This window comes from Xiphophorus couchianus, chromosome 6, assembly GCF_001444195.1.
Source record: "Xiphophorus couchianus chromosome 6, X_couchianus-1.0, whole genome shotgun sequence".
In the NCBI taxonomy this organism is placed as follows: Eukaryota; Metazoa; Chordata; class Actinopteri; order Cyprinodontiformes; family Poeciliidae; genus Xiphophorus; species Xiphophorus couchianus.
The window spans coordinates 2,286,360-2,299,036 of record NC_040233.1 but is presented as its reverse complement, the minus strand read 5'-3'; the positions used below and the strand labels follow the sequence as shown (position 1 = coordinate 2,299,036).

At 39.4% G+C, this 12,677-nt stretch overlaps 1 protein-coding gene across 2 annotated transcripts in view; it reads right to left on the bottom strand.

The window, feature by feature from the left end:
* The window catches only part of kcnn1a (potassium intermediate/small conductance calcium-activated channel, subfamily N, member 1a), an 87,842-nt gene that overhangs the window by 42,697 nt on the left and 32,468 nt on the right, over positions 1 to 12,677 (bottom strand). For both annotated transcript variants that reach the window (XM_028020532.1, XM_028020533.1), the window contains exons 2-4: positions 10,211 to 10,684; positions 6,074 to 6,169; positions 4,111 to 4,529 (exon numbers count right to left, since the gene is read on the bottom strand). In XM_028020532.1, the coding sequence (XP_027876333.1) occupies positions 4,111 to 4,529; positions 6,074 to 6,169; positions 10,211 to 10,684 (989 nt within the window). The remainder of the gene's footprint in view (positions 1 to 4,110; positions 4,530 to 6,073; positions 6,170 to 10,210; positions 10,685 to 12,677) is intronic.

The following is a 12,677-nucleotide window of genomic DNA, read 5'->3' as shown; positions in this document are numbered from 1 at the left end:
TGCTCGCGTTCTCACTAAAACCAGGAAGATAGAGCACATAACACCAGTTTTAAAGTCCCTACTCTGGCTCCCTGTAGCTCAAAGAATAGACTTTAAAATACTGTTGTTAGTTTACAAATCACTGAACGGCTTAGCAACACAATACATTAAAGATCAGCTGTTGTTGTAACAACCTTCCAGACCTCTCAGGTCTTCCGGTTCTGGTCTGCTCTGCATCCCCAGAACCAGAACCAAACGAGGAGAAGCAGTTTTCAACATCTATGCACCACAAATTTCCAGAAAACTGTAAAACAGCTGAAACACTGACTTCCTTTAAATCTCGACTAAAAACCCACCTGTTTAGGATTGTATTTGAAACGTAATCAATTACAAATTTAATGATGAAACTTGACTTAATGTCTTGTTTTGATTGTTGATTCTATGTTGCTTTGTGTTTCTGTGTTTGATAAGATGTAAAGCACTTTGAAATGCCTTGCCGCTGAAATGTGCTATACAAATAAAATTTGATTTGATTTTCTACTGCAGTTTTTTTAAAGTACCTCTATCTTGATACGACTGAAAAACCACCTTGTCCCAGTGCAAAACTTTTTCATCAAAAAACACACGATTTTCCGAAATTGTCATGTTTCCATAAAGCAAATTTATTTCCACAATTTCAATTTGTGCAATTTTATTGTTAGTGGAAATGCAGGCAGTGAAAGGAAGAAGTGAGCAGGCTGTAATTTATCAAATCCATTCCTTAAATGGGAACATAGAAAGACTATGACAGAGCTGCAAACCTACCAAAACATGGCTGTACATCTAAACTGACAGAAATAACCAGAGAAGCAGCCAACAATCCCATCTCTGGAGGAGATGCAAAGATCCACAGCTCAGATAAGAAAATACCCCAACAGAGGAAAGAAATAGTTTTCAAATTTCACAAATCTGTGGGAAAAGTTATATAAGAAGGACAAGAAGAAAATCATTACAAAATGAAAGCTAAAAGAAGCCCTGTTTGCAGGTTCACACAAACCATTCCAACCACACAGCCAACATGTGGAAGAAGGTGTTCTGTTCAAAAGACACCAAATTAATCCTGTTATTCTACAATTATGTGTGACAGAAAACAGATACTGCATATCACCCTAAACCCACCTCATCCACTGACAAACAGCTAGTCATCCAGAGACTAGCTGTCTCTGGTCATTGGATGATGGGAAGATGGATGGATCTAAATGCAGGGATATCCTGGGAGAAACCCTGGTAAAGACTTGGGGAGAGGTTCACCTTCCAGCAGGAGAACAACCCTGAACATACAGCGAGAGTTACACTGAAGCAGTGCTTATGAAGCATGTTCATGTGTCAGAATAACTTAATTAGCCCAGAACTAAATACAATTAAGATGGCAAGAGCCAAAAACTGATGTTCAGATGCCCTTCATCCAATCAGAGCTTGAGCTGTTTTGCTAAATGTTTATAGACATCCAGAACTGGTACAAACATGCCCCAAAACACACATTTTCCTTCCATTACACAATTATTGTGTGTTTGGAAATAAAATAAAATATTTTTTAAGGCAATTATGATAGCTCTGATTAACTAAAACTATTTATATGACCGTTTTTACTGATGTCACTGCAGCAGTTAAAACTATGTTAAAACAGTCGTGTCTATTTGTTATCAGCTCAGATGTGGTCCAGTGGTGATCTGAAAATATAATATAACATAACCTGCCATGATACTAGTGCATGTCTAAAAGGAACAATGCAAGAAACCAGGAACTGGCAGGTTTACATGATATATTGTGTCAATATATTAATATGAATGTATATATACAGGTTGCTATATCGCCCAGCCCTTTGGTCAGGAATTTAGTTTTTTTTAGTTTCTTACATGCCAAGAACTGCACATGGAATTCTTTACTAATATGAAACATTGTGAAACTAATGTTAATGTTAGGTAAGGGGAACCGGAGTAAATAATAAAATGCAGCTATCAAATCACAATTTTGTTTATTAAGTAAACAAGCTATCCAAACCAACCTGGCCCAGTGAGAAAAAGTAATTGACCTTAAATCGTACGACAAGTTGTTTCATCCTTGGTTGCAACAACTGTCTTCAAACATGTAAAGACAATATGTCCATCAAATTGCAGTAAAGGAATTTTTTGCCACTCCTCTTTGCAGAATGTTTTTAACTTTGGAGGGTCTAGACCACAGGTGTCAAACTCCAGTCCTCAAGGGACTGGAGTTTTGTCCTGCAGTTTTTATATGTGCCACAGGTACAAAACGCTGGAATGAAATGGCTTAATTACCTCCTTCTTGTGTAGATAAGTTCTCCAGAACCTTGCTAATGACCTAATTATTCTATTCAGGTGTGGTGCAGCACAGGCACATCGAAAAGTTACCTGACACCGGCCCTTGAGAACTGGAGTTTGACACCCCTGGTCTAGACTGAATTTAAGTTTAAACTTTGGCTAAGCCCTCTGTTTTGCTTTGCTAAAATTCTCTATCATAAAACCTGTCTAAAGGAGGCCTAGAGTAGGTCAGCTGTTGTTCAGGGTTCCTTTGTGACACTCCCGGATCAGGCATCAGGGACTCTTATGGTCAGCCAGACACTCCTGGGAAGGTTCATGCTGTTCCCGGTATTTGCTGGAGTCTCGAAACCTTAGAAATGGCTTTACCGTTTTCCAGACAGATGTCAGATCGGTTCTTGAATTTGTTTTGATTAGAACATGACGTTACATTTTCTAAATGTATTATAGACTACTGATTTGCTGTCAGATGGATTGTATTAAAGTAACTTCTAGATTCTACAGTTCTGGCAGTAATCCGGCCTGGGAGGAAGACGGAAACTGAACCAAGAAGATCAGATTTAATTAATGATATGGCAACAGAGACAACTGTATGTGCTCACAGAGTCATGTTGGTTTGGATATGTGCAGGTTTTATGCTTACTACATTATATTGTCATTCTGAAAACCGCATTTTGTAGTTTACTCAGGTTATTTGTACTGATTTTAAAATTTATTTGATGATATGGACCATTTTAGTGGGACAAAAAAAAACCAGAAGAAATCTGTAAAGGTTGCACATGTTATTCACAACTGTGTATTTAAGCTTAGAACAATGTCTACCTGCCTTTGGGGTGGTTTGTCATGTAAAATACTGTATCAAGATTAAAATCCACCAGCTAACAGCTGAAGTGCTGAGGCTAAGGCTAGCAGAGAGGAATGGTTAGTCTCAGGTTAACAAGGACGGAGTTAGGAGAGAGGAAACGGAGGGAAGGATAGGAGGTAGAGCTTTAGGAAGAAACTAAGCATCTGTGGTCAGGACCTGGACAAATTCAAACCCTCCCCTGTGATGCAATATGAACTACTGTAGCTACACCACCAGAAAGGGGTAATTTGCTGTATTAGATCTCCTTGACAACATCACGGAAGCAATCACACAAAAAAAGACTTTAAACATCAAAGCTGACATTAGCGTCTCATTTCCCTATGCAAATGTAAAGCGAGGAAGAGAACGGAACGCTTTCTGTGTTTTTTTCTGCCTTTCCTTCATTTTCACTGAGATTCCCTGATGCCCCTCCCACCAATACCCGCCCCCCCACCCCTCCCGAGACGGACCAAGATGCTCAGCTTTTGGGGGGAGGAAAGCGGGTTAAGGGATTTTGGGGGCTGCTCTGCATTACCAAAACAAACCATTCAGCAAACAAACAATTAGGCTCTCATGAATTATGGACAAGCCATCTAAAATAGCAATATTCATCTAAAACAAGGAGTGGGAAGTTGTGGAGCGAGTGCTGAGCTAATGAGACAGATGTCAGGGTGTTTTTAAACACTTCAGCAGGGCTGTCGTATGTGGGCGAATCAGTGAATGCCTTCCTGCAAACATGTAAGCTTTGTTTCTATGTGACCTATGCTAATGATTTCATCCAAGTGGACCACTGCAGGTGAGTGATAAAAAGCAAGAGAAGACTGACGAAAATGAGACACGACAGGTACGAACGTGGAAGGAAAGGAAGAAGGAAGGTATCTAGTAATCCACAAATCAACACAACTGTGCATCAGCCATTTTGTGTCTTGGTTTGCACCTAGCAACATCCATTATTCACAGCCCTGTGTTTACCTCTCACAGACACGCACAGTCCATGCAGCAATGATCCAGGAGGATATACTGAACACCAGCAACACTGTTCCCGGACAGATGGTCATGAGGGTTTTCATGACAAAGCGCGTGTTGAAGTTGATCTTGTTGAGGGCGCCGATACTGCGGGACGAGGCGTCCGTGAACAGCTTGCTGTGGAGTAACATGACCCTGCCAATCAGGTAGAGTCTCAGGAACATGGGTATAGAGAGGATGATGTCCACATCGGCGTCAGCCACAGACGGTGTGTAGGTAAAGGCCAGCCGCGCCGTCCAAGTGAAGACATACTGGCCTGGGATGGGGTGAATGGCACACACCAGAAGCTCCAGCACAATGAAGAAGATTCGCTCATATGTCATGGCTATCCTCCAATCATCTGCTCCATTGTCGACCATGAACAGCTGAAAAGAAGCAAAGTGCATCTTAGCTAAATGCATTTTCTTTTATTTAAAAAAACTGTACAGCATCTTCCAATTGTTTCATTTGATAAACTGTAACTTAGTTGTCCGCATATCATTATCCATTAATCAATCAATCAAATTGAACTGCAATTCAATTTCCTCATAATAGTCGTAATCTGCTTATGAACAGTGTCGCTGGGGCAGCAGTTTCAGCCCAGACTTCACTCCTGCAGATTCTAAGGGAGAAGCCCGATGTGTCCCCACGCCAGCTGAGTATCCTAGCAGAGGAAGTTACCCGAAACATGTTTTGAAGAATCCAGAAGAGATGACAGACACCTTAACTGACTCCGTTAGATGTGGAGACTCTAAACTGAGTCCCTCCCTGATGCCTTCTCTAAGGGAGAGTCCAGCCATGCTGTGGACGAAGCTCATTTTGGCTACTTGTGTCGACAATCTCATTATAAACTATCATAACCCAAAAAATGACCATAAATGAGGGTAGGAATGTAGTCTTGCTTTTTGGCTAAGCTCTCTCTTCACCACAACAAGTCTGTGCAGCAGTTATTGGGCAAAAGGCATGGTACATTTTGGTCCAGTTGTCAATCAAATAAAGAAACACACAATCAGAAAGCCACACATTGCTAATATCGATGAATGAACCTCACACACATATTTTTTGGTTTGGAGTAGAGCAGCAGTCTTCAGATCCAGGCCTTGAGGGCCAGTGTCCTGTGACTTTCAGATATGTCTCAGCTTCAACTCAGAGTGAAATAATGAGGTAATTAGCAGGACTCTAGAAAACCTGACAGCATATTGAGGAGGACATGGAGACACTTGATTCAGGTGTGTTGGACCAGGGACACATCAAAAAGCTGCACTACATTTGCCCAAGAGGCCTGGATTTGAAGACCCCTGCTCTGGAGGAAACTGGATTATGCATGCATGCTCAGAGTTACAGCTGAGATTCAAACCAGGGAATGTCTAATCATGAAAACAAAATGTTTTACTATTTCTCCTTCAGTTACTCTGCAAAATCCAATTTATTTTTACAGTTATATACTTATTATCTCAAAACTAAGTTCAGACTCATACTTAAGTTCATCAGCGGCGGTTCTAGAAAGAATTTACCAGAGGGACCAGTGTGGGGCACAAAACAAAAGAGTGAAGCAATAAAAACAGGGCAATATTGCATCCTTTAAAATATTAAGTGAGCCACAGAACCAAAGAGCCACTTGCAACTCCAGAGCTGCAGGCTGCAGATGAAATCTTTGATCCTATCTCAGCACAAGTAAATCTACAAATGCAACACTTAAATTTGAATTAATTGTTAAAGTAAAATTCTCAAGGTAAAAATAAATTAGCTACAAAGGACAATTAGGTACAGTTTCTGTGCCTGTGCATATCAGCATAAGAAACTGATTTAGTATTATTTATTCAGTACAGGAGGCATAACAGGGACCCGGATCAGTTCTGCAGGGGCACTGGCCCCTAATGGCCTCCATCTAGAACCGCACCTGAAGTTAATATTTTATTAATAGACTCACCTGGATTTCTCGGGCGTGGTACATTATTATAAGACCAAGCAAAATAACAGTGGAAAGGCTGATAAGGCATTTCAGTGCAAATGAGTATGAGGATTCCTGCAGTAAAAACACAGAAAAAGAATCATTTACTCCAATATCATCAACATAAACCATATAAAAATACAAATCACTTTGTGTGCATTGTTATATATCATAACAATACCAGTGATTTCTGAATAGCATGTCTCTAACAAAGATAATAGACCAGGATGGATAGACCTCAGACAAAAGGAGGTCACAAACAACCTGCAAAAACAGATCTTTCAACAGTTTTGTTGTGCTTTTTTCAAATATGTAGAGTGTGAGGCAAGGCAAGTGATATATTTTCAAAAGTTAGCCAAGCATCATCTTAAGTGTTGCTTCCACCAGCTAAGCCTGTAGTGGCAACTCTTATTTGTAATGAAAGGTCAGCGTGGTTCTGTTACAACCAAGTTAAAACCAGAAATCCACATGTGCTGTTTATATTTACATACACAAGGACACACAAACATTTTGTTCGTGTGACTTTAAATTAAACAAAATATTTCTGGTTTTAGCTCAGTTGGTATTACAAGATTATTTCTCTCAGCTAAATCCCAGAAAACTCAGAAAAAAAAAAGTTTTATTTACATGTAGTTCAGAAGTTCAATTCCTGACAATGTAGAACTAGTTTTTGTTTGATAATGATTTTATATAAAGTAATAAGATATTCTAAAAAGATGTATTTCAAACAGTTATGCTGCTTGGCAATATAGATAATTTTGGTAATCTTAAATGACCCAGAACAGAAAGATTTTAGTCTGATTTAATATCAGGGAAAAAGAAAATATGCCTATATGTAGGGCTTATTTAAATATCTGGTTCCAACTGCAATAACAATCATATTCTATATATTTGGATATTTGGCTTCTTTGTCAAACTGAAATTAAGTTTTGAACATAACGACCTTTAAGTGGACATTAAACATGCTTTTCAATAAGCCCACATTTCTGTATTGAGAATGTTTTATTTTTTTTGGTCTTATGTAAGCTGAAGATCATCATAACAGAAACAAAGGCTTTTAGACATCAATGTGTGCAAACTTAATCTATATAATGTGTTTCACTTATTGAACTGGGATACTAAAATACATAAACTAATATTCAAATTTATTGAAATATCTATCCTGTATTTCTGGTTTAGGATGAAAATATAAAATGAGAAGCAAGAATGAAACAAAAGTTTCAACATAAAAGAAACACAGACACGCACGCCGGCACACGCCCACACCCCCCAGTGCACCCCTCCCCGTACACACACATACTACTCACAAGCACAGAGGACTCCTATTAGTATAAGTGGATAATGTAGTTCTACAGAAAAAGTACACTTAAGATGATGCTTAGCCATGAAGGTGCCAGTGTAAGTGCAGCCTGATGTTATCTGGACACCGTTCATCATAAATGAAAGTACAGATTAATCAAAACGTGACATAAATAGGGGGACTTTTTACATAGTGGTTGGAGCCAAAAGCCATTGCTAACATTAGCACAGGGCCACCAGCGTGAGCTGTGCTTGTGATAAATAGACTGGCTGGATGCTAGAGCGCCGCTGCTGTTTATTTGTATACATTGGAAATGAGAACCGGTAGTCCTCACACCTCCTACTTGGTAAAATGCCAGATGATAAATCAGTTTAACAGCCCTGGTGTAAAAGGGCCCCTCTACTGCAGGCTAATGATCCTAAGATTGCTTTTATAATAACAGCGCAAGCGACAAATGATAAAAACGAGAGAAAATATTGCGCATAATCAGCAGTGTGATGACAGTCAGAGCAGCTCTACATCACTCTGTCCTTCGGTGGTCTATATAACCAAATGTATTTTTAGCCATCAACTAGATTGCCTTGCCCCTCAGTTCAGTGACATGTTCTCAAGACATTTGGAAATTGTTTTGAGAAATCCCTGGTGAAATAACATCGGGTAAACCAATTAATCCACCTGCCAGTGGTTCAAGGATTTTTCAGTCCCAGTGCTTACTGTCTCCCTACCAGTTTCCCTGCTTCAGGGCTCAGAAAACCTTAGCTGAACCTCAGGTTTTCACTCTGCAATGTTAGATAGTGAAGTGGACCATCCACAGAACCTCCTACCAGTCTGGTGTGGGAACTTACAGTTCTACTAAGACCACTCGGGTCATTTCCATTTCAGCTGAGGTCAGCTTGATGAATGGACTGAACTCCACTCAGTAACAATCAAGATAAATCTATTGATTTTCTTAGATCCCCATAAATCATACTATGGATTAGTCTCCCTAACTTTCACATACACACCCACATACATCTGTAGCTTTTTTAAGTTACAGGTCATTATCTGCAATTTGCCAGTAATTATACAATTCTATTTTTTACAGATTAATAAAAAAAAAAACAGAGGTACATATATGGCAATTTTATTTTAAAGAACTGAATATTTAATAGAGTAAATATTTTATGTTTTGTTCACATGACTATGATGTATTAGGACAACACTAGTTTATTAGAAGCAGGGGCATTCCACTACCATAAACACAACCAGACAGTAGCAAAGACGTAGTCAGTTTATGTCTCGTTTTATGGCATTTTAATCAGAATACAGAGACAGCTGAACACCATGTAAAGCTGTTCAATGACACAATTCTATTTGGACATAACTGATGCACAAGCAGCTCATTGATGATCATGTAAGTAGTTCTATTTGTGAGCTGGGATGATGACTTTGCATGTAGCTGGATGGTTGTTTATGACAGTGTCCTGTATGGCACTGTGGCCTAAGTTTAGAACAAAACTTCAGGACACTCAAACTGTAAGCGTAGTTCAGCACCAAATGATAAAGAGCATATTTCACATACTGAGAAAACCCCATCAGTGTGATGTAATGCATCTACAAGTTGCCTTTAGTTAACTTCCATCACAAATTAAATGAGTGTCAGACCTTGAACACACCACACCTCTAAAATATGGTGGTGGCAGCATCATTCTGACTGAAATCATTTCTTCAGCAGGCAGTAAGAATGACTTACATTAGAATAGTAGAGATCAGAGGTCTTCAAATCCAGACCTGGAGGCCCGGTGGCCTGCAACTTTTAGCACTGCTTCAATACACATGACTGTTGTAGATTGTCTCATTAAATATGTTTGCTTCCACTCTGTTTTCATACACTTGTTGCATTATTAATGAAGATCTGTCTCAAACTATTTAATCCTTTTCGTACAACAATTTCTAACTTTTAACTCGGTCTGCTTTGCACTGGGAGCTGATAAAGCTGATAAAGCATGATGTTTGTTAAAATAAAAGAGCCTTTGTTAGGATAGTTCAGGATTTGTGAAATGAAATTATATTAAAGGGGATAAATATCAATCAATATATTTCTTACAGTAGATATTGCTAATGGCAACATTATTTAGATTAGTTGGTTCTGAAAGCTAAAGGTTAGTCCAAGAGCGGCTGAGACCAAACAACTCCAAAAATACAAAGTATGAAAAGTGCAGATGTCATTTATTTTCCATTTTATGGCCTTCCTTGTCAATTAGGTAATTTCTCTGACTAGAAACTCAGTAAGTGTTTAAAACACAGGAACACAGATGGAACTCTTTGAAGACAGACAGATCTACTGGATGCATTCTTTTTCTGAGAACTTCTTAGGGTTAAACTAGGATTAGAATCAAATAAGCTTAAATATCCAAAATCTTAATCTTTGCTTTACCTTTGTTGTTATCAGAACAGTGCATGGTGTGTTTTGTTTCAGTCAGTTTTGTAATTTTGTCCTGCTGATTTACCAGCCACTCACTACAGAAGAAGCACATCAAACCTAGAGACTGCTGTATCCTGAACACAAATACAGACTGAGTTGTTTTAGGTCTGCAGAAGGATTCTTTGGTCGTGCTCCATCTTGAGCATGGTTTCAGCTTCCTGGACCAACTTATCTGGATTGATCCTAACAGAAGATGCTCAGAGTAAGGGTTGGGGCAAGCATATGATATCAGAAAATACACTTCAACATTAATAATCTCTTTCCACAAAGTTGAAAATGGCAGTATCCACACAAATGATAGAAATCAGACACACTTTGTTCTAACTCACAAACACACACACACAAAACCCACCTTAGTGTAAACCCCCCATGAAAGTTCTGTCTCCGTCACCATGACAACAATCCCAAACATCCCGAAGATGAGTGCGTAGTCACTGAGTCGCTTTCGCTTCTCGAACAGCGCCCTCCGGTGACCAAGCTTGTAGCCAATGTCCTTGTTCTTCTTCTGTGGAGCCCTGCCGCCGCCTCGCCCACTACCCTCCCTTACCAGGCTCTCGTTGGACGCCTTACTGGGGTCCTCTCCGCCGTTGCCCTTGGACACCACCACCTCCAAGCCAGAGCTGTGCAGCGTCTGCAAGGGTTGCGTTTCTGAGTCGAGCTCCGCAAGGTTTCGGCGCGACGAGGACGCCAGGCTGCCTACTAGTGGTCTTACCACTCCGCCATTGTACTTGCAGGTGTTCATGGCTATCTGAGGGAGTCGGCCACTGCTCTCAGAGAGGGAGGGCTTGGATCCAGCATGGCTCAGCTTCTTCTGCTCAGTTGAGGTCTGGAAACAGAAAGAGCAAGAATAAATAAAGCACTCTCACAACAAACAAGGTGTAAAATCTAGAGGTGGGTTGAAGAAACCCACACAGGTTCATTTTTTAAATAGGACACTCATGCGGGAATTTGAGCAGCAACTGACATAGACAGATACATACTTGGTTCATTGTTGAGAAGAATCACAAATTAAAACAAAAAAAACCTTTGAAAACCACCAGTACTACAATGCCTTGCAAAAATCCAATCCCTTTTCATTTTTTGACATGTTACACAACAAACACAATGTACTCCATACCATCAAAAAGTAGGTTATCACTATGAAGCAAAAGGAAATTATGCCAAATAATCTTTACAGATTAAAACCTCAAAAGTGTGCCATCCAGGGGGCGTATTCTCGCCCCCTGAGTCAATACCTTCTAGAACTGAACTTGCTTCCAGTTCTGTTTAATCGTCAAGTCTTCCAGGGTTTGTCTGTACCAGCTTTGAACAACTTTAGACTAAATATTTTTGCCCAAACGTCTTTGCAACAAAGCCCTAGTTCAGTCTCGATATACAGCAGCTGTGATCAACAACATTTATGTCTGGATTGGACTGACCCATTCTAACATGAATATGTTTTGATCTAAACCAGGGCTTTTCAAAGTGCTCTTCATGAGGAAAACGAAATAACCAGACAAAGTAACTGCAGACATTTAGCTAACTTCACCAAGCCTATGCAAGAGACCAGATGGACAGACTAAAGCTATGGTGAGTGATAAAATATGGTCTGGGTCAATCAAATTAAAAAAAGAAGGAGGTATCACCATGAATATTGAAACTTTGGATTTCTATGGGCTGGATCTGAAGACGCCTTACTGGCAGACAATGTCTTGGCTGGTTGTTGTTAGCTAGCCAAGATGTGCTAGCTAACAACACCGTAAGGCTGTGTCATTATATTAAGACTAAACACCCAAGTTTGATGACCAAACCCCAAGAGTTTTAGGCAGGAAGCTAAATGTAGTTTATTATTTTAGCACTGTATATGGCAAGGCAGCTAAGGCTGATCATGTGTTACTAGACATAGCTAAAGTAGGTAAACGCTGTGATAATGTAGTGGGGGCGGGACAATTATCTGTTTAATGATGCTGCTGCCACCATGAGTAACCATGGGGATGATGTGTTCACAGTCATGTGCACAGTTAGTTTTCTACCTCATTCAGTGTTTTGCAGGTTGGTCACACAAAATTCCATTTTGGTCTCTTCCTGGCTGCTTCATTTTACATATATTTTGAAAGTATCTGACACTACATGTTGATTTATTACAAAGAAACTCCAAAAATTCACTGAAGTTTCGAGTTTCAAGTCTACAAGATGTGTAAAAGTTCAATAGATATGAATACCTTTCAAAGGTACCTTTTTAAGGTTTTATTGCAAAACTATGAAGTATCCAAAATTGTGAAATAGTAAATATTTGTGTCTGTTTCTTGAGATTTTTTTTTCATTAGGGATGGCATCACGTGATGTCTCGACGAGTTCTTCCCTCTACAGAATGAAATCAAAATAGGAACTTTTAAAAACAAATTAATTATGAATAGCTCTAGATGTATAAATAAAACCACATAACCAAAAGTAGACCATACAAAGTGCAGAAAATTGAAGCTGTGCTTTGCACAAATACAGATATGAATGATTAATGCTTGGCATGACCCCCTTTTCCTGTCACACAAGCGCTCTTTACTGTGGAGAGCTGTAGCAGTCACCAATAACAAAGGGCAGAAGAAAACATTGACTATTTATATATCTTTCTTATGATTACTGACAGAAAAATTTATATACAGATACATTTCTAATTTGATATAAAAGTTAACTGAAGCGAGTGTTGAAATCATTTTGGAAAAGCTTCCTTTTAACCCGCTATAATTCATTTACTGAGCCCAACAACATTTCTGCTAATCCAAAACATTAGCTCTGCCTGTATGTTCAGGTCTGTTGTCCTGCTAAACCTGAACCTCTGACCT